Consider the following 23,185-nt stretch of genomic DNA (forward strand, 5'->3'; position numbering starts at 1 on the left):
ATGTTAGGGTTTAATTGCACAATTGACAACTATTAGGGCTTAATCGCTACTCTGTATGCCAACATTTACAACCTACCATAGGAGTTCAAGAAAGTCAGCAGAATTTACCAACTTCAGTATCAATTAGAACATGGACATATTGAAGCAAGAACAGATATTCTTCAATAATATTTTTCCTTTTATTTAACCAAGAGTACCGCGAAACTCTAACAATGTCCTACCAAAATTTTCAACTAGTACTCAACATTACTACATCTATTAGCCGCAAATGCACAAATCAATTACAAAGGCTCAAGGGACATTAGAAAGAACTACACTAAAAAAAATCCACTTCGCCTACTATAACAACAGGGGGATCAATTTCAATACGAGATGCCTTCCCCTGTGCCACCAACTGAGGTAAAGTACTTGCTTCTTTGGCAGCAATTCCTGGTGCTGTCCACAAGGTAACATGAGGCCATTCGTTCTTGGATTCAATCTTTTCACCATCCACTGAGCCAATGCGTGCCTCCAAGGCAGCCATATTATCAGACATCAGCAAAGCAGTCAACTCGACGTCTACTTTTCGGTTAAGAAATTGACCAAAGTTAGCCACTGCTATGACACCATGACTTCTCTTATGAGCAAGAGTAACATGAGCCTTCCGGAGGTTGACTTCCAAATTCTTGTCACTAAAAAAAGGTTCAACCTTGGAGTTGTAATCAACAATCTGCAGATGAGGCAAAAACAAATTGCAAATATCAATATACAAGATAAAGCCAGAAATGAGCCTCCAAATATTGAGTACTAAATATTAGGGTCATACATGATAACTACAAATTCAGAAAAATACAAGTTAGCCCCTCCAGTTTAGGTAGGTAGGTAAATAAGGACACTCCCCTACCTTTGAATTACCGCTAACTGCTTTTGGTACCACAATTATGGAGGGTCAACAGGTTTGGGTTATAAAGTCGCTGGTTATATGAATATATGGTCAAAAACATGAAAATATTATCATAAAACGTTAACAATCATTGAACTGTATCCATTGTATGATGGGAACATGTCACTGGCATCTTCAAAAAATATTAGATTCCCAAAATTAAATGCAGAAAACAGGATCAACTATACCGAAGAAAGGAGGTTGACAGATTCGTGAGACACGACTAACAGTATGAGCACCAAGAATCAAATCTTAGAAATGTTGTCATAGGTAATACAAGAGTAAATTCCAGCGTGGGTTCTGAAATAAAGTCCACATCAAATAACTATCCATAAAGCTTAAAAAGGAATAAAGGGAGGAAACAAAAAGGCGTAGTCCCATGACATCTTTCTCATTGGATTTAAGTTCCTCAATACTGATTCAAGGGCTTCAAAGAAAAGGCAAATATGTTTGAAACGACTGTAAGAAGCCTAACTAGTCAATAGATAGCAAATGTAATAATTGAAGTTGAGACTAATATGCAATGCAAGCATCAGATCCATAATAAATATTGAATGATTTGGAAACACTTACATAACTAAGAAGATGGCGTATTTCAGTAACAGGCAAACTGACACCAGCATAGACAATTGCTCCAAGCCTTCTCTTTTCAGAACTAGGAGTTATATAATCACCTTTTGCAATTGTTTTTAATTGCTCCAAGACACTGTTCACAGCACTCTCGAATGGAACCTGTAAAATACAAATACAGTTCTCAGCCAATTTTGGAATTAGTACAAGCAAATAATAGTGACCTTAAACATTAATCTTCAACTGCAATTCAGCACCTAATGTTTCAGAACATTCTGCTGTAATTTGAAAAAAAAAAAAAAAAAAAAAAAAAAAAAAAAAAACCCTTAATCAAATGACATAATAATTTATTCCAGACCTAAAGTCTATACATCATGAATGTTTCCGTTCATAGGATTTGCGAAAAAAGAGGCAATGTTAGCCTTTACTTGGGAGTGAGGGACTACTAGAAGATATTATATAGTGAATTGTTAATCTTACAGTTAGTAACCTTTGTAATCATCAAAACACACTGACTCGAACTCCTCCACGCACCCACTGCATGGTCCAACCCTGAACCAAACCCCACCGCACCCCATCTTTGAAACGGCAAAACCCCACCCCTTTATCCCAACTTCCCACCGTGAAACCTCACCGTACCCCCTCACCCCCCCCCCCCCCCCGCGTCCCTGCCAACGCACACACAAAGATATAATTTCGTTTGTTAACAATTTCAGAAACCACTATATTTTGACTAAAAAATTCTCTAACAGCACCCTACAGGTATTTATAATATATTATAACTATTCCCTCAGTTCCTCTCAATTACAACTGTTTAGAAAAGTTGTTTAAACAGCATGTAATGCACTAATCTATGTCCTTCAACAGGTGATATCAAAATTCAAAGGCCTAATTTATCAATCAATACTACAGTAAAAGGCAATATAAACCCAGAGAGAAGCCTGGAATGATAAAAACTCAAGATGATGTTACTAAAAATTCCAATTTCTTACAACAAATAGCAACCAAAAATAAAAGAAAAAGTTTACCTGAATAGAGTTGAGGTATTCAGAATTGCACAATAAAGTCTCTCGCATATGCCTTTCCCAATTTGCCCAATCTTTTGCATAGGAGCCTTTAGTCGAGTCCATTCTGCATTTTAATAACAGCTCAAAATCTAAGACATCTCAACCAAAAGGGAAAAACTAAATAGAGCTTTATGAGTTCAGGAGATCAATTCATCGCTTTTCTTTCATTTATTTTTTCATAAACGAATTCTGTAGCAAAAAGTTCAATTTCTGTTATTCGATGACATAGATCATTTAATCCCTTACTAATGTGTAAAGAAACCATCAATGAACTGAAATTTCATTTAGATATGATCACAAAAATCCTATTAACCGAAAAGAATTTGTACTTGAAAAATCATAATTCTAATAAGACATCACATGGCAAGCCATGGTCTGATTTGAATATTGCGAGCACAAAACAATATAACATATCACATCAAACACAAACCTTCCATGCCGCTTTGTATGTAGCTTGTATAGGTTGATCCCTTCCTCCAGCACGGATTTCACAGGATCAGGTAGAGAAGCCCTAAGTAATAAAAAATTCACAAATAGTCATATACTGTGCCCCTAAAAAAATTCATACCATAAAACAAATAACACCAGCTTCATGAATGATATACCATTCAAAATTCATATTGGTTTGTGTTAAATGGAGCATTTGTTGATAGCCTTATTTATTTTGAGTTGTGAGAGGTTAGGAAGCCAACAAGATTCGAACTAAGTTCACCTTTGATATGGGGATTTGCATAAGAATTTGAATAGGCCTCAAGAAAGGTTGTTTCATGCCTGAAAACGCCGTGACATGGGTATGCAGCACTGGAAGACCAGTAAATATTTTAGAATATCCTTTGCACAAAAAAATCTTAGCTTGAACTTTCTTCATACTTTTATAGTCAGCGTGTTTCTTTTCTAAAGTTTTTTAATTTGTAAATTCAATCGTTCATAGAAGCTTTTGGTTCTTGAATATTAAAAAGGAAAATGAGTCAACCCTTTTGATTAACTAAGAGTTAAAGAGTAAATTTATATTTTCAAATTAAGCTGTTAATGTGAGGGGGTAACTGGTTGTATAGGTTAATAAACACGTCATAATAACATTGGTTACTTTTAAAAATTTTGCAACGAATGCACCTTCACTTATGCGAGGAAGCAGGGCAAGGGCACCAAATTCAATTGAAAGGTGAGGAGCTGAGGTGTCAAGTTCTGTTAGAAAAGTTTGTTATGGGGAATCTTTTCTGTTAGTGGGATGTGAGGGAAAACTAGTCGTATTTAAGTGGCCTCTGCTGTAATAATCATCAAAAAGAGTATTATTAAGCATTTGCGTAGAGGGAGAGCTCCTTTCCTCTCGAACAAAAGGGGTATTGAGTGGTTACGTTGATCAATTCAATACAATTTATCCTCAACCTTACTCTAATTGCTGTCATTACAGAAATCCTTGCCTGAGTTCATCCAATTCCTAGCATTTTTTTAAAATTTAATTGAAATTATTATTTTAAATAAGAAATACCCTCCCCACCACACACAGCCCCCACACTGCCAGACCACAACTACCCCCGCCTAAAGGCCGACCATTACAGACCACACCCCTGCCTGCTGGCCGAGACCAGCCCAAGCCTACAGACCCACCCTAAAATCCATCCCAGTCACCCCGAAACCCACTTGAACACTATGCATGTAACCCTAAATACCACAACTCAGCCCATCCACTCCAAAACATAACCCTAACCACTGAAATCCATCCTTAACCACCGAAACCCACCCTGAATCAACCCAACACACACCCGAAAAAAAGGCCCCCACCTTGAAACTCGTAGCAAAAAGAAAAAAGGAGAAGAGGCAACAATAGGAGGGGAGAGAGAGAAAGGGATCGGTGGGGGAGGGGTATTTATTTAGTTTTTCATTATAATTAATTTTTTTTTTTTAAAAAAAAAAAATCCAAAATCATAATTAGGGCTTAGCAAAGCTATCCATATATCCGAAAAAAAATCCACATCCGGTCCAAAAATTATGAATATCCGATTCGAAATCAATTTAAGTTCGGATAGTGAAATTTTTAAAATCGAATAATCTGATATTCGAAGTAACCAGGAATCAGATATCGGATATCTGTTCCAAAATGTGAAGAGTAGTCATAAAAAATTGAAAAACCCAAACAAATATCACTCATTTACTCCTTTAAGGCGGCTTTAACAGGTGTCGTGCATTCGCGCCCTTTACTCCTACTGACATATTGTACCTCACATTCTCTCTCCTATTCTCCTTTCTATCTCATAAATACTCTCTTTTCACTCCTATTTTCAAATTACAGTCTCTTTATTTCTCTCTATTCTCACTCTTCTATAAATGTATTTTTCCCCCTTCTCATTCTTTTGCAGAGTGTTAGGTTAAAATTTTCATCCACAAAAGTAAGAAACAAGAGAGGGAAGTAGAGAGGGTTTGAAATGATAGAATACCAAATCTTCTAAAACGAGAAATATGGTTGTGTTTACCACCAAATGAAGTTGTAAATTTAGCCTCACCAACATCACATCATTTAAAAAGGTTTTAAAACTGAGATACATGCTGGCATCATCTCCTTGGATTTTCCAGCAATAAAATGTTGTAGACCCTTCCTGTCCATTCATCATTGCTGCAACCATCTTGACAGCAAGCACAGGGGCATCACTTATTCCAATTGAATATCTTGGGAGACTCCTGGGTCTCTGATCTGTAGTTTATACTACCTTCATCATTTCACAATAGATGCACTGTTTGCTTCTTTAGTAAAATTTTAGGTCAAATGCCACAAGTACCCTTATCCCACTTAAATTTATAAAGCAATTTTTAAAACTTCAAACAACCCCTAAACAGTTAATTACTCCCATTTAATTTACGCAGTTAAAGTGTACCCTGAAGCAGAGCAGTAAAATTAGAATGATGCACATGGGGCACTTTAATACTTGTCCAATCTCATCTATTTACCCAATTCATTGGTTTATGAGCATATAAACATTGAAACTATTGTGTAACGGAGGTAGTACAATTGATAGAAACATTTTCCTCTCATCGTTAAACACATACATAGAGAATATCCAAGTAAAATGAGCTTTAAGTTAGGCAATCAAGGACAGTCTATTCCTAATTGCAGGAGTCCAGAGATGTTCTATGACTAAAAATTCACTGAGCTCCCTAAGCCCAGTGAAGACGAACACCCAGATGTCATTGTTGGTCTTATCCTAAATAGACAGCATCATTTGCTAGTGGCTTATATGGTGAGGTAGAGAAGAAGACAGTGGCGTATGCCCATTTACAAGTCAGACTTAAAAAGGCCTCTGCATATGTTAAAGAAGAACCAGAGCACAAAAGAACATCTAGAACTCTCTTTTTGCAAACATAGAGATTTCTGAGTTAGGAAAGAAAAAATAGTAATAAACAAAGATTTTCCATTTTAGGAAGACACAAACCTTTCAGCTTTGAGCAAAGGCATCTTCACAACTGAACCAAAGCGTTCAATTAATTCAGCTTCAAACTCTTTACGGCTCTAGGGAGAAAAGATCAAAATAGTAAAATAATTAGGACATTCTTAAAGTAGCTACACTGGAATCAAGTAATTTCGCAACTCCAAGCCAATCAGATTCTCCTACTTTGCTGCATATTGGTATTTGGGGAAGGTGGATGGAAGGAGATCATAGTTACAGTGACAAATGTTTAAACAAATAGGTAATGTGAATTTTGGATAATCCAATTGACACATGTAAATGCATGAACTTGAAGATCATTTCAAGACAGGTGACACTATCATACCTTGCCCTCATATAGGTGGTAAAACATAAGCAATACATAACCGGCATTTGGAGATGCCTTGTCAAGGTTTCCCTGCCCCACATAGAAAACAAGAAATAATCTTTAGTATGAGTTAATTTGATAAATAACCTCATCCAAATAAGATTGAAAAAAAGCAGTACCGGATGATTTACTCGTTGAAGCACGCGTAGCATAAAAACAGATAATGCATCCAAACAAAAAGGATTTGAATCAGTGCCTGCACAACAGGAAACCCACCATTAAGTTACATCAATCCAGGAAAATGGTAAACAGAGAAACTTTACTGTAGAATGTCATAAACTAACGCTGTAAATAAAAGTATAAAACATACTCCCTCTGTTTTTTTTTTAAATGCATCACTTGAGTTTTCACACTTGTCGAGATACAACTTTGACCATTAATATCTTTAACTAGATATTGGTAAAAATTATAACAAAATTATATTATGATAGTAGACATTGTAACAAATCCAACAATATATTACATGACCATGTTTATAAATTATATAGTAGTGAAAAAATTAAGTCAAATGTAACATATGAATAGTGCAAATTCTCAAGTGATGCATTTATAAAAAAAAACGGAGGGAGTATAATAAAGTCAAGGAAGAAGACTTATGAAAGTACAGGACCAACAGCAAACATGAGGGCACAAAAAGAGTTATAACTCACACTTCATAAATATACACTCGTAAAAGAGCTTCTGAAGGAATGATATATCCACTCAGCATACCAAGCCATGGTTCTCACAACTTGAGACAACTCTTAATGAACACTTAAAGCAGAGTCGGTTTAAATTTCAAAGAGAAAGCGGTGAAAGCAATATAGCTCTCCAAATTGTGACTTTGTGAGAGCATGCACCAGAGACTATGCATTCACATAAAAATTTAAGAAGACAATTGTGGAGTGTAATGGACATTTTCTTTTCAGCGTTATGAATCACAAAGTTTATGTTGAATAGCTAACAGCCATATTCTACTTAAGCATTGTGCTTCAGGAATCATGACTTGGTGTTTTGTATCTATTGTTTCGAATTTTCACGGAAGTGGCTAATGTCAAATTCTCAGATCAAAATAGGTTTATAAATAGTCGTGTCTATACAACATGCAACAATTGTATCAGATAGGGTGAAACATATATGTTGTGGAGGTTCACTCAGATCACAAGCAATGAATATGAAACCTATGTTGGACTTGAACTGTACTGGGGATCAAAACTAATTAACAAGGTTGGATAAGGATTCTGCAGGATTGACTGAAGTCCAATACAGCCATACATATTATTTGGCAGAGACCTAGCATCATTATTCCACATTTACAGTAGACAGATTACAAAGAGATGAAGTCAAAGATACCTTCAGAATCAGGTACAACTGGAATGGCAGATGCCCTGCTTTTTCGGCACATTTCCTCAATCTGCAATATAGGAGCAACATTCAAATCCACTCAACCTATTCTAATCATCAAAAATCCATTGATCTAGTACAATGGACGGCATTTGAATTCAGTACATTGGCAACACAGGTAATACATATGACAGACAAGCAGATGCAAACATGCCCACTTGAAAAAAAAAATCTGGATGACAAACAAAATTACTAAAACAAGATATTAACAACAATAGGAAAGGACCAAAAAGATCAGCAACATCCAAGCAATGCACACACACACATATTTGCTGGTAAAATACAAGTAATCCACACACACACAAACACATAGGTATAATATTTTATATTTATGTTTCTACCACAAGTCACAAGTCTGCTTACGAATTACTTTAGATTCTAAGGAAGTATGAACAGCTCAAAGGTAACTTGTGAGAAGGCTCAAACGTTATCTCACAACAACAAGATAATACAAGTTTTATGATAACGTTTAAATATCAAAAATCAATTAAACCCTTAATTTTTGAAAGTTCAACTCATTGTACACTCCTTTTTTAAAAATGTTTGTTAAAAGTAAGTGGGTGTAAGAAAAAGATGGATAAAAGTAAGAGAAACTTCGAGAGTGAGTGGAAAGGTGTAAACAGGCTTTCAGTAAGAGAGGTAAGGTAGTAAAAGGGTTTTTCCTATAATGGAATAAATTAAAAGTGAATTGAACTTTTGAAGCGCCCCAAAACAGAAAGAAAAGTTGAACTTTAGGGAACGGAGGGAGTAGTAAATTGCAAATATTTAACAAAAAAAAAAAAATTATGAAAGAAAAAAGAGATGCCATCCTCACAGGGAATGGACACTATCCATGAAACTTGTGCTTACCTGCTTCCATACTTCCTCATTTGGTGCATTTTTGTCTGCAAGCATAATGCAATCAGACTTCCTTTTGCACTCTTCAGCAACTTTCTGCCAGTACCGTCCTGCAAATACACTATTCATTCACCAACTATTCGAATACAACCAAAATCATAAAGACTTAAGAGGCAGTGAAATTGACATATCAATATTGAACTCGATGGCATAATATATTTACGCTATTGGATGCAACAGATAGTTAGAATAGTATGCCTTTTGTAAGATCGCCCATCAAACTTTGGACATGACGACCCTCTCCAAAAGCGCTCGGATCATTCAGCAGCTCCCTGCAAAGTGCAGACTTAGCACAGCCTGGTATTCCTGCAAGAAAAAATTAAGTAAAAATAAAAATGAGAAAAGCAACATTAGTCATCACTGAAAAGATCATGGAAGAAATCAATACCTATTAGAAAGCAATGTAGCATATAAATTTGACTATATTCACATTACCGAAAAACTATAATTCACCTAATCAGAATAAATATATGAATCCCAGCATATCTTAAACCAGTAAAAAAATGTCAAACAATTGCTTGAAATTATGGGATTAATTGGGTAATTGGTTAGATAAGTTCTCTTTCCAGCAGACTAGAAAGGATAACAATTAGAAGGGTTGGAACTTTACATGGATTGTAAAATGTGAATCTTGTGATGGTAAATCTTAATTCTACTAATTGTTAATACAGTAAGAGAGATGTAATGAAGGAATTGATGCTCTTCCACATAAATTTATGAAAGGACATTGTACTACAATCATACAATACTTTTCTTTCACTCCTAAATCTTAATCAATTTTCTATATCGTAGTAAATGGTAAATATATTGTGGGGCATAAGCCACTAATTATTTTGTGTAGAGAAGAGGTAGAAACCTGGAAAGAACACTATAAGGCCTTCTTTTCTTATAACTTCTTTAGTAGGAGATGGTGAAATAGGTTCTATCTCACGTTCTCTTTCAAGGTCACCCTCTTCATCCATATCACCAGCAATGGCCAAGAAATCTTCAGATCTCACCAAATTTCCAGCCGCACCTATGAGTGTTCGATTTGCAGGGCTCCTTTTCGCATATTGTTCAAGAAAAGATTCAGCCTCACTGAGATAAACATTAGACTTCAGCTGCTTGTGACCACACTTCCGTCTTATATAGACAGCCCTTTCAAGATAGCACCGCATTACATATCAAATGCAGCCACAAAAACAGAAACAATAATAATATTTCCAGTAATGGCAGCACTACCATTCATCCAGCATCTTGCTTAATTCCTTTTGCTTTGCTGCAGAGGTGCCCCAGATTTTCATTTGTCTGCCATACAAATATTTCTTATCAAGAAAGGCAATAGTTCACCATAAAAGCTAGTCATTATATCATACCTTTGATATATAAAAAAGATCACAAACTCACAGTTCTACTGCTTTTCCATTACATGTATTAGACATAAAACTCCTAGATCATAAGGCAGACAAGACACCACCATTACCCATTAAGACCAGGCAACATCCATCATTCAGAACACTAGCCTTCTCCTCAAGCCATAATTACCAAACAACTATAAAACATGTCTTATAAAGCAATTTCTACAGCCATCTAATGTGACCTTGAAAAGGAAAAGTAATCCAAAGGCCATGCAGAGTGACCAAAACATATTCCAATCACATGGATAAGGCCAAAAAGAGCCAGCAAGTAGGTGGCACACAGTGATCACTCATACATGGTAGGACATTGCAGATAAACGTTTAATGGCAACATTATCATCGGTAAAATACTTTGATGCTCCGAGAATTGTGACCGTTCATGACTTGGGGGAGAAGTGGTACATTTCAGCCACTCATACTCTTCTAGTGACAAGATACATTATGCAAATGATGGTTTTAGTGGTTGTTTAATTAGAATACTAGTTCTTCGGCAGTCTGACCAACCCCATCCCCCAAAAAACAACAAATGAGCTATTTTAGAATATATCGGAATTGACAATACCTTATCCATGAGGCTCTCAAAAATTCTCTACATTACTCAACTAACAAGTACAAAACTAGGTCAATTGACAAGCATACATCTTGATGGCATTAACTTATGCAAGTTATTAAAGGTTTAAACAAAGAAATAATGTCTCACCACCTCAGAGAGATGGTTCAGCTATTACCCTGATAGTTTTGTTTTAGATGGAGGAGCTTTAAAGGAAAGAGCATAGAGAAAAGATATGGTAACACAAAGACAGAAAATGACCACAATGAGAAAAAGTTTTCTAAATACATGCTCAAGTCAGCCTTGGTCTTTTCAAGAAACTAAATTTCAACTAATGGTAACCTTGACGATTCAACCAACACTAGAGGTAAGGTGTCATACTGTCATAGCTAAAATTAATGTCTTGAGGATTCTAAGCCATAGTATCGTATCATTTCTCTTTTTATCCTCAAGTCTCGTACAAACAATATTGAAAGGTAGCTAACCTCAAATAATATGCCTTGTAAGCAGCAGGACCATCTTTGAAAAGGATTGATAAACCATTTCGGATCAAGAAAGTTCGCAACTGCAACAGACAATAAACAAAGAAAGGTCCCACAAAAACCAGAGACCAATCATTTGATAATCAAAGGACATCAATATACCATATTAAAACCGAGCATCTTCATAGCATTTAAATGTTGATGCAAACTTGCAAAGTATGAGGTGAATAAACAACACCCACAACATCAAACTTCCAGGTGCACATGCATGTGAAAGAAGCCTAACCAATCAAGACATGTTCACCTACCTTGTATGTGAGAAATTTCAATTTAACCATTAAGTTAGCATCCTCGTCGGCTAGTGAATCTGCTTCAGATGCATCACTACTAACATTCACATTGTTGTCGTCACTCATTTCTTTCCCATTGTCAGCAGCTTTATGCTTGCTTCCTTTGAATAAGTTTATGTCAACAAAAAAACCTGAAAACCAAATTATTTTCAGACCTTCCAATAGAGATGCTCAATTCAATGATACAAATCTTAAATGGTGAACATTTTATTCTTGATAAATTATGTATAATCTAATCCAAGAAAGAATCTAAATATGAAAGAAAAGCCAAAATCGAGCAACATCAACATTTCGCACACAAACATGACAAATGTAATAAAAAAATAAAAATTAAAAAAATATATCAAAATTATGGCTAACATTCTAATTCCCCTACATCAGCATTACAACCAACAAAAGTTAGTATAATGCATAGATAGATAAAAAAAAAAATGGTTGTGATATATTTTTTTTTTATTAAAAGTATGAATAGATTTAACATGATATTAGAAAATATATACATCAATCGATCATACACGAAATTTCTATTGAATTGTAAGTGTCCCACCAAAAAAAAATAAAATAAAATAAAATTAATTCTACATATATTAGAAGATGCTTTTCCAATTTGCCCTATTGCAAATAATTGGGTCAAATTTTAAAATTTTTTACCGTGAATTCTCGTTAATATATAAGAGATAATATAGTCAAGTGGGGTCTTGTTAAATTCGTCTCACTATATATTTAATTAATATCAAGTTTTTATAATTTATAATTTTTATGCATATAGAAATGGAGTTAAATATGTTTTAAGATGCGTTTTGGAGACCGTAAAAAGTCAAGTGGGGCAAAAAAATAGGGACAGAGGGAGTAATTAGTTATGGAGTATGTGTTTCAAAACCGTTTAACTGCATTAATTACTGACTGTTTAGTATTCACGAGTATGTGTTTCTTTATACCTCTACCCAAAATGCAAAACCAAACAACTAAAAAACCTATCAAATCAATAATACATTCAAATTCAAAACAGATAAAAACTTACCTCTATATAATGGCCATAAGCCAGGATTGCGCCTGAAGACACAAACATCCTTTATGTTAGGACATACAAGCATCGCAGTGCCATAAGATAACATACGTAAAAGTTAAGGATAAACACCTCATTTCTTTCTGGTATCGCTTAAACACAGAATCACTGTGAACATGAATGACCATCTTGAAATGTATATTGTCACTTGATATGGTATCAGCTTTGTGAAAGTTATAGTAACATTTGAAGGCTGCAGAGAATCTTTTTTCTCTCATAAGACGGATCATTTCCTGTAAGCAGTAAATGGAATGGCAGACAAGCACAATCAGTGATGAATTACTCAGGCTATTCAAGCACTATAATATGGGGAAAAAGGAAACTGAATAATAGAACCAACACCATAGAAGAACCAAGACAGACAGAGTAACAGACAACCAAGGGAAATGAAGAAGAAGCAATCAACAACTTGATATATGACTGGCAGAAAGCACTCAATTAATTGATTAGGTGCCACAAAACTAAATCCACAGTTTGAGTATCGCAGGTGAGACTAATACAAACGACAATAAACAAATCTATCAAAAGAATACATTGCAAATTATCATGTCAAACCTGCAGCTTTCTAGTTGAATAATCTGCTGGATGAGCTTGCAAAAACTTTGTGATAACAGATCTATCAGCATTCCGGGAATGATCACCACCTTCCCCTTTTCCCAGCCAATCAACAAAACTGTGGCAAAAGGAGGAACCAACTTCATCCAGAAGAGCTCTGATTTGCTGCACAACAATTTCCAAGACCAATGAATAAGCAAATAAAGAAAAAGTCCGATTGCAACAAGCTGTACAACGAATAAGTCACATCACCTGCTTCTCATCAGCTCTATTCTTCGCACAAACTTCCCTTAATGTTGGTCCTAAATCTAGCTTAGCTGCGAATCGGGGAAAAAAATCATTAAGACTTAAACTAAAACTTCACCTAATACACTTGATATTCCCATAAGAAAGAAAATATATGAAAAAGAAAACATCAAGCAAATGGGCAAACAGAATAGTACTCAAATTTCAACCATAGCTTATAAAAAAATATTTTACATGCATGATAAAAATTGGGATCAAATTACTTTTTTTTTTTTTTTTCTATCAAACAACACAATATAAGTCTCTTTTTCAGAGGAAAAGTCAAGTATCTGGCTTATCAAATTTTGTTTCTATTTTGTGTGGGCACTACACTCTCTTTCAACTATCAATACTCAATAGATCTAATTCAACAATATAGCACAAGTATGATAATTCAGCCACCCAAAAAAAAAAGGGAGAGAGAGAGAGAACTCCTACAATCACGTGAGTGGAAAGGTGTAAAAACGGTGAGGTGTGCAAGATGGTAAAATGTGTGTGCCAAAACTAATATAAAGTAGAAGTGGGTACATCATAGAAAAACACCTCAAGATGAAAAATAGGTACATCAGCAAAAAAATAATACCCCTTAATTTCAAATGTCTCCTATAATATCAGCTTATTAAGAGTCAAATTACCAACTTTAAACCACATGCTTTCAAACCCAATCCTTGCAATTCTATTGGCTCCCTTTTTAAAAAAATTCAAAATTACTCCTCATAAAATCCGTCTAGGGCATCTACATATCCAATAGAGGAAAACAACATAACTTTCTCTTATATCCCGTGCATTAACAAGGGTACACTCTAGCTTCCCTCAAATCTCTAGATATTTCTTCGCTCTTCTCTATAATTCAATTTGAGCCAAATCCAGCACTAGATAGACACACAGCTTAATTTGAGCCAAATTCGGCATTTGACAAGAATTACACATCCTCAAACAGGCCATGAAGCTAATTGGGTAAAACCATGGATCGCACAAGGCTTGCCTAGTAAATTTACATCCAATACTGCAACATTTAGTAAACAGAAAGCAACACGTGAAGCATTGTTTTAACTCTATTTAACTGCATAACATGAAAAATCCCAGCTTTGCAAATGCCACAAGAAGCTATGTGCCACAAACAAAATTCATTACAACATCAGCTTAATTGTTTGCATATCTGTGGTATTCATTAAAAAAAATTATAAAAAAAATTTAAAAACAAATATATATATATATATATATATATATATATATATATATATATATATATATATATATATATATATATATATATATTAAAAAAGAAGAAGAAAGCTTCCAGTAACAGAAGTATAACTTCAACTCACAAATACAAAGTTTAGTGCAGCATAGATCATACCCCCTTCTACTGGTGGAGGAGAACAGTCCCTCAAAACCTCATGCAAATGTTTTGAGCTATCCGGGCTTACAATACGAGCAACTAGGCCTTCAAGAATTTCACCTTGCACCTCTGTATGATCCTTTGTTCCTAAAAAAAGAAAGACATAAAATCAACTTCCATTCTATTACTCATTCTCCATCACAGAGAATGGGCAATGACGCAATGCACAAGTCCATCCCCCACATGATACCAGCAACCACTACTCAAGATTATGACTCCAATCAAACTAATCCTACCTTTTTTTTTTTACAAACAATGTATCCACAAATAAGATCACTATCATAACTGTTTACAGCAACCCCCCCCCCCCCCAACCCCCCGCGCACGTGCACATTTCTACTATTAATCTATAGCCTTCTACATAAGTGTTTATCTCATGCAGTTTTATGCTTTCTAGTTACAAAAATTTTTTTAAAAAAATAGCCAATTAATGTACCACCTCCTTTCTTTACACCTTTTGTTTTAGTCTGATTCTTAAAAGTACACATACTTTGTTTAATTCTATTTTTGGCAAACCTCGTTATCTGCCTTACCATCCTTATCCCCCACAATATTTATTAGACCTTTCCACCCACTCTTACTTTTTATACCATTTTCTTACACCCACCCAACTTAATATTGACTAAGATAAGATAGGCAGTATTTCTTTATTTTATTATTTTATGAGCCACCTGGTATAGAGATATCTGCTACTTCATCCAATGCCTTGCACACAGATGTTGCGGTTCCTTCTTCACATAAAGCATCAAATGCCGCAAAAAACGATGTCACTGACTTCCTGCAGATACATTTTCATCATGAAAAATGAAATAAGAATAAAGCTACCTATTACAAAGTCCAGGATAATAATATACTATCTTCTTGTGGAAACGACTAATTTTTCAAACATTCTGTATTGTAGAAAGAGAGAAAGCGGAGGAAATTTTAAGGCAGATATAACTACTAACTTCAAAGAAAAGAGGCCTATACATCAATTGTTATGAAATAGATCACTGTGTCATGCAGATACAAGGATCAGTGGCAGAAGGCGCGCACTTCATTAAAGTGACGCACAATTAAGAAAAATTATTTGGTGTATATAAGGGTGTTGTGCCCCTATTTTAAACTGACTTCTCTAGACCAATAAAGGCGCTCAACCCCTAAAGCCTTAGCTTCAGTGCCTAGGCACAAGGATACATGTCTATACAACAAACAGCAACAAGCCTTAGCAAAATGATTAGAAGTCACCTAACATGAATCATCATAAAGAACTGTCCACAAAATATTGGAATAGAGAAGATAAAGAGACAATATTAAAAAGTTGACGAAAAAACAGAAAAAAAAAATTTTAAAAAAATGTGAGTGCAATCTGAACTGAAAATCAAAAAGAGATCATAAGAAAAAAATAATGAGAAAGTTTTATAAATGAGGGTTAAAGGGAGATAAAAGAGAGGAAAAACAAGCAAGTAAAAGATAGGAAAATAAATAGAGTTTGCAACACACATTAGGTAAAAAGGAAAAAAAAAAAAGTTTATAATTAAGACTTTTAAGAGTCATGTGATGTCCTAAGCGTAGATATTCTTCCTCCATTCCTCAATCCCAAAAGGCACATATTACACTCAATTACCCTCCTCCAAGTATTTTAGGTCCTCCCCTACCTCTTTCATGATCACATCACTTTGCCACTCTTGAAGCTTCCTTACACTTCTATAATTATGACATAAAATCCTGTAATATAACAGGTTCATATTATAGGCAAGCAAGAAGCAACTGACTTGTAGTGACACAAAGTACAATGATGCCAAAAAAAATTTTAAAAACCAAGGTGCTTTGTCATTTCAAACCTAACAATGGAAAAAATTAGTAACTCTTAGTAGCATCACTAGGCTTTTGAGCTTACTGCGACCATGAGAGCCATCCCCATAGCCCCCAAAAGAGGTTACACAGCCGAGATCATGAATTCATGACCACATCCATCAGTTAAAAGTATTTGGTTTATTAGAATGAGATTAAAAATAAATCACTTACCCTGACCAAGACAACTATCATCCTATCAAAGAAAATGGATCCCTCCTCCCTCCACACACCTATCCTCCCCTCAAAATTTCCTATTTCATAAATAGTGCAAATGTTCCAAAAACAAAGAAATACAAGCAGAAACTTTCATCTGTTATACAAAAGATACAGGCAGAAACTTTCATCTGAAGACTGTTACAACAAGCTATCAATAAAAAAGATCAAACAACTGGAAACAACTTTACTAAATACCTTGTAGAGAACAGCCAAACATGGTTTGTTGGAAGCCGCCATTTCCGACAAAAAGCAATTATTTCAGGGGTAGAATAAAATTTGGGTTTACCAAGTCCCAATTCTGTAACAGCTGTCACAACAACTGCAAAGCAACATTAAGTGAGGTGTCAGGGGCTGCTGCATTACTGTGAACTGGCATCAAGGTGTCATAAAAGAGTGGACTAACTTACTAAATAATTCTTTTTTTTTTCCTTAAGCAAGGACTGATTAGATGTTTTGATCATTAATGATTGATCAATACAAAATACTCAAGAACTTTTACTATCTAGTTTAAGAAACAACCCTTTTGGATCAGAACTTTCAATTGTCTTCCAATTTCCTATGACCACACCAGACAGATGCACAATTACTATTTAAATTAAGAAAGCATCTCTATTCTACGCAAGCACCCACAAAGTACAGTAAATGGAGACAATTACATATGAGTGTAAAGCAATGTATCTCACCATAATCTTCTCGAGGTCGCTGACCATGATCACCCAAGACCGCGGTTACCAATTCCATTGATATGCACATGTGATTCCTCTAACAGACCACAAAATGAAAACAAAATGTCACGTAAACTAGCTTCAAAAGATAAGATGGTAACCACTGATACAGTATACTATATAAATTGTAAACTAAGCTTATCAGGTGTCTGCCTGTCATTTACCTGGATGACATCAAGGTAATTCAATTTACAAGTTTTCACAAACAATTTATAGATAGCAGGCTCACCTCAAGAAAATCATTGAATTCTGCTTGTTTTTTACTTGCTTGACTGCCCCAAGCCTCACGAAACGTCCTACCTAGAACAAAAACACCAACTGCAGTGTATCTGCACCATGGAAAGACCTTTGTATAAGGAATTAAAACAGCCAACTGAGGGATATGATTACTGTAAAGTAGGGTCTGCACTAACAATAGGTACAAAGCATAAGAAATTGATAATATTATTCAAGGCTTACAGTTGTCAGACTTCAATGTAATTCAAGATCGGATATTTATATACTCTGAAACAGATAATCTCACAGACAGGAACTGATAGTAAAATATAAAATATAAAATAAAACTATAGAATAGAAGCATGGAGGAAAATATCAGATATTATATAGGGAAAAAAGGAGACATATTGATAACACAAGGCAACATGAAACCATACATATTTCCAAAGCTGTTCTTTGCATATGCTCCACCTTCATGCCCAGCGTACATAAAAAGGGACCCGGAGTGTTTAAGGGATACCTGCATTTGATTAAAAAATCAACTTATAGTGGTCAAAACACTAAATTACTCCATGACTACATTGTGTACTGTAAGAAAATCAAAAGCATTTATAATAATTAGTTGATAAAGTAAAAATTTATCCCTTACTTCCATGGTGGCAAGGCCATTGGAAACCATTTCAATCATCCTCGTTCTAATCTGTATACAAGTAGAGCAAAAAAACAAACAAATAGTTAGCAGTAGGTATGCAAATTGTGCCTGCAACATAGCAAACAGACAGAAATACATTATTACACATTATTTTATGCAAAGCTTGCTATAACAAATAGCTTAAAATGAAGTGGGAAAACTGACCTACAAGTATACACACAACAAACCAATATGGATACCACAAGTGACGGGGTCTGATACTCTGATTGGGCCATGTATTGGTGCAAAACTTGCTATAACAAATAACTTAAAATGAAGAAGTGGGAAAACTGACCTACAAGTATACACACAACAAACCAATATGGATACCACAAGTGACAGGGTCTGATACTCTGATTGGGCCATATATAGGTCAAACTCTTTACGAGGGAAATACATTAAAAAATATAAAGAAAAAGCCACACAGATATATAGATATAATATTTCTAATCAAAGCAATGATATAAATTATGTTCCCCTGGCTTTTTCCCGATATCAATTTATTATCAACTTTTTGAAACACAGAGTAGCATAAGTGCAAGCTGACATTAAACTACAGAAGGATATTGCTAAAAGCCTAAAAGAAGGAAACCCTATGAAATAGAAGCGGATGAACTTACACAACATATTGATAATTAGACAAACCATGATTATCTCAACATAATAGGAGATAACCAAACTTTTTAAAGCCGCTATTTTGGTAAAAGAAATTGATCCTAGTTGCCTATAACTCAAGCCTTCAAGGCACAACATGATCCGAGAGATTTTTTATGAGAAAGTAATCTTCAATGGCTGAATCTACCATATAGTTTAAGCGGGGCAAGATAAGGCTACTTTCTCCTCTTAATTGTCTTCTACCAAACCAATTGAAATGCTAGTTTAATCATCAAAGTTCAACTGTTAGGCAGAATTCCTAAAGAATTATTTAGTAAATGTGAGCCTTCCTCTTTATTGCTGGGAATTGGCATCCAAGATATATATACCTAGATTTACCACTACCAACAAGACACACAAAATAGTGTCCATAATCCATATGGAAGGCAGACTTCTGCACCAAGTCTAAAATTTAGTAAAAGTTGTGGCTGGTACAGTGCCTAAAGGAATGAAATCCCCTCACTATTCTTACATTTGGCATAAAACTAGCATTGTAGAAGCATGGGAAATCCCAACTTTAATTACACCAGTAATAGTCATCAAAATTAAGAATAATTAGATATTTCTTATCATAATATTGGGTAAGGAACAATCCACTCAAACAGAATTCACAAGAAATACTTAAAAAAACTGCACCTCCTGATCAGACTTCTCATTTTCAAATTTCGGATAGAAGGTAGCTCTAATTTGGGCATGCGAACAAGTGGAGCTGTCAACAGTAAAATTCTCCAATATTTTCCCACTGAACAATGTGCTCAAAGAAGCATTATTCTTCTCACTTAAAGCTGATTCTACTTCCTTTGCCTTGATTTCATTTGCAACTTCATTTTCAGGGGCAGTTGTAACACCACTCAAAGTTCCATAAGATTTGGGTTTCCAAAGCACCTTCTGTCCGGGCACTGCACTTTGATGTCGGACCGATGCAACAGGACTTATAGGAGCATTTGTCTTCCCACTTTGTTCTAATATGTTAAGCCCACTGAAGTCATCAATAACAGCTTCTGTCTCTAACGTTGATGACGATGATCCACCAGGAGCTGACTTAACTTTCCACTTTTCCTCCTTACCTCTTCCCTACACAGATTTCAAATACAAAGAACAACACCAATCATCCAAGTATGAAAACATAACATAAAGATCTTTATCTGGAACAAGGAACCCTAACAAATTCACACAAAACTTCTCTTTATTTAAAGAAATATTTTCAGTAATTACATCCATAGCAGCCAGCAGTTATGATAAAAAGATATAGAAAGACAAAGTTGCTCCCACTTCTCAATATAATTAAGCATTTCTTTTTCAGATTCAAACCTATTTGGACTAATCCATTTCATCTTCCTACCATCTCCAGCTCAATCCAGCATGCACCTATGGAAATAGGTGGGAGAAAGAAGGCCTATGAAGAGCAAACATCACGCTATTCTAACACACACATTGAGGATTTACAAAATTAGCCACAATATCTTCCCCAAAAACAGGGGAATTTTGGTGATATTGCCCAGTTGAAGACCATCAATCCAGACTTTGCATTTCTACCATTCATCCCTCATTTCCAGGTTTCTCTTTTCAACTCTACTATCTCTCCTCTGCAGACTCATCAGCATTTTCATATTACTCTTCACACTACTTTTCCATTCCCTCACTCAAAACCCCAACCATAACCGCCATTATTCAAACTTGATAGCCTTTCCCCAATTATAATTGCAATCTCTCATCAAAACCACCCCAAAATAACTATACCCAATAAATTGCATTCATGCTACAAAAAATATTTTGGCATGTCCGTTCCAAATGCCCTACTTCAAACTGCATTACTCCAAAATTCCCATACATCCAAAAAATGGGACAAAGCCCCAAATTCAATCAATGAAAAGATTTAAAATTAAAAGTGTGAAAATGTGGCTTGAGAAATTAAGTAACACTTTGAAGGATGAGTTTCATGTAAGCAGCTTTCTATCTCCTCTCCCTACGAAATGCATATAGAACTTGAGATAGTTTTTGTTTCTTAAATGAAATAATTTAGTGGTTTCCATTAAATATTTATTAGTCGTGAACATATGATTATAGTACATTGCGTTTATACAAAACAGAAATTGATTTATATATTTACCAATGGAATTGTCTGAGTTCAATGTATATTGCTAAAAAAACTTAATCAAACATAAATGATAACAATTAAGAACAAACGAAATGTTTTACTTTAGTTACCATTCAAATATATCTCCAAATTAACAAATAGCATTAAATGAATTCAACCCGAAAATGATTTTTGCAATTGCTGCCAATATACAAAGTCAAAAGATTAATACGAACAGTACCAATTACCCAAAGTGTACTCTCCAACCACAAACCGATGCCGATATCGTTCAAACATCCCAACAGGAATCAAATGATACAAAGTTTACATACTCAGCAATCACGATGTTAATCAAAACAGTGTCTGTGAAACATTTTATCAAACAGGTGGTGTGCAGTCCCCAAATAACCACATTCAGCATACAAATTCATGATACCATAAAAGTTTGTAAGAAAAAATGAAGTTACCTTTTTCCGCGGCATAGTTGAATTACAGGCAGAAAGATGATGAAGATGATGATTGCTTAGAGGAGAGAGAAAACGAGGAGAATACGGAAGGAAGAAGAAGGTTCTGGAAGTTGAGGAAAGAGATGGAAGAACTAGCCTCTGCAACATTCAACAGCACAAAATAAACTGCAAGAAATACGAATGATGCAAGAAGGTTCTGGAAGTTGAGGAAAGAGATGGAAGAACTGAAAATAAAACAAATCAAAAATAAAATCAAAAGGGGTTCATCAAAATTAATCAAATCAAACTAAAACATCAACAATAAAAGAAAAGCATTAAGGAAAAAGCTAATTACCCAAATATAATATCAACAAATTTATGAAGAGAAAACAAATTTATTAAGGAAAAAATCCAAGTTAATTATACACAGTAACTTGATAATAAAGTATAGCTAAAACACTGAACCTGTTCACTTCACCTTAAAAAAATAATATTAAGTAAAAATAATTTCAGTTCACTAAAATTTAGTTTTCTTAAAGAAAAATTATAATACAAAATCAGTAAAAATAATTTCACTTTAGCAAAAATAATTTCAGTTCATTAAAAATAATTTAAGTTTAGTAAATATAATTTTGTTTAAGTAAAAATAATTTCAGTTCAGCAAAAATAAGGTGAAGTGAACGGGGCCTAATAGTGAGCTTAGAATAGAACATATACAAATTCAAGGCAATTATTTAATATCAATTTCAAAAAACCAGAAATGCAATTATCCAAACTAATCAATTCCAAAAAAAAAAAAAAAAAAAAAAAAAAAAAAAAAAAAAAAAAATCAGAAACCCTAAGAGCATGTACAACGGTGAGTCAGTACCCTCCTCAGAACTATCTCTCACTTTTTTTGAGTTAGCTTACCATTGAAATATCTGACTCATTACTTACTCACAGTATGAGGTAGCAACGTCTGAAGCGGCACTGAGTATGAGCGTGAGTTGCTGACTTTCTAAACCAAAGAATCTGATTTTTTTTTTTTAGGTCCAATTATCACATGACGCTTGTCATGAATATTGCAAGTTGTGTTTGATGTTTGCTATTTGTGTTTGATGTTTGCTGTAGAATGCAACGGCTATATTAATTTTTAACAGTTGTATTGCTATAATGCTCCAACGGTAGTTTCTCACTTCATTTAAACATATTTCCAAAAAATAATTTCACCAACGGTATAATTATAATTTTATCTATAAATAGAGCCTAATATTGATATAGTTTCTCACCCTTAAAGTTTCACTCTTCTTTTTTTCATTATAAAAATAATTTGTGATTATGGATCTTAATAATCCTAATTACGGAAGTGGTTCCTCTCAAAATAATCCAAATAACCAATCTTCCAATTCTCCAAATTTTCAAAGTAATTTTCATTTTGATCCAAATAACCCTTATAATCCAAATGCTCAAAGGATGTTATTTTATAACATTCCTAACCAACCAACGCATCCAAACCAACAATTTGTACAACAATTCCCAAATCAATTTCCAAACCAAAATTACACCCAACAATTCTCAAAACAATTTTTAAACCAAAATTTGCAACAAATTC

At 34.6% G+C, this 23,185-nt stretch overlaps 1 protein-coding gene across 3 annotated transcripts; it reads right to left on the reverse strand.

The window, feature by feature from the left end:
- Positions 1–44: 44 nt before the first annotated feature.
- Positions 45–21,987, reverse strand: LOC145589477 (tRNA ligase 1-like). Of its 3 annotated transcripts, none has more exons than XM_081646057.1 (27): positions 21,616–21,987; positions 19,708–20,145; positions 18,376–18,426; positions 18,164–18,246; positions 17,740–17,839; positions 17,469–17,547; positions 16,981–17,104; positions 15,405–15,511; positions 14,692–14,820; positions 13,299–13,363; positions 13,047–13,211; positions 12,564–12,724; positions 12,447–12,478; positions 11,384–11,556; positions 11,079–11,158; positions 9,868–9,933; positions 9,503–9,723; positions 8,845–8,952; positions 8,599–8,696; positions 7,699–7,759; positions 6,486–6,562; positions 6,325–6,396; positions 5,985–6,061; positions 2,990–3,070; positions 2,521–2,623; positions 1,496–1,654; positions 45–709 (listed from the first exon to the last, which is right to left on the reverse strand). In XM_081646057.1, the coding sequence occupies exons 1-27, from the start codon at positions 21,760–21,762 to the stop codon at positions 317–319; spliced, it is 3,450 nt and encodes a 1,149-aa protein (XP_081502183.1). In that variant the 5' UTR covers positions 21,763–21,987; the 3' UTR covers positions 45–316. The 3 variants fall into 3 exon arrangements, with proteins under 3 accessions (XP_081502183.1, XP_081502182.1, XP_081502184.1); XM_081646056.1 differs by having other exon boundaries at positions 46–709; positions 9,503–9,783; XM_081646058.1 differs by lacking the exons at positions 18,164–18,246; positions 18,376–18,426; positions 19,708–20,145; positions 21,616–21,987 and adding an exon at positions 17,970–18,125 and having other exon boundaries at positions 54–709; positions 9,503–9,783.
- Positions 21,988–23,185: the final 1,198 nt, after the last annotated feature.

The sequence above is a fragment of the Chenopodium album genome, chromosome 17 (genome assembly GCF_948465745.1).
Source record: "Chenopodium album chromosome 17, dcCheAlbu1.1, whole genome shotgun sequence".
Taxonomy (NCBI): Eukaryota; Viridiplantae; Streptophyta; class Magnoliopsida; order Caryophyllales; family Amaranthaceae; genus Chenopodium; species Chenopodium album.

Excerpts from the sequence above, each read along its gene's own strand:
- LOC145589477 (XM_081646056.1), bottom strand. The coding sequence starts at position 21,762 with ATGTTGCAGAGGCTAGTTCTTCCATCTCTTTCCTCAACTTCCAGAACC. Across the intron at positions 17,840-18,163 it reads AAGAACAGCTTTGGAAATAT|ATACACTGCAGTTGGTGTTT; the intron begins GTATGGTTTCAT and ends TCCATGGTGCAG. Across the intron at positions 9,784-9,867 it reads AGCAAGATGCTGGATGAATG|GGCTGTCTATATAAGACGGA; the intron begins GTAGTGCTGCCA and ends CTATCTTGAAAG.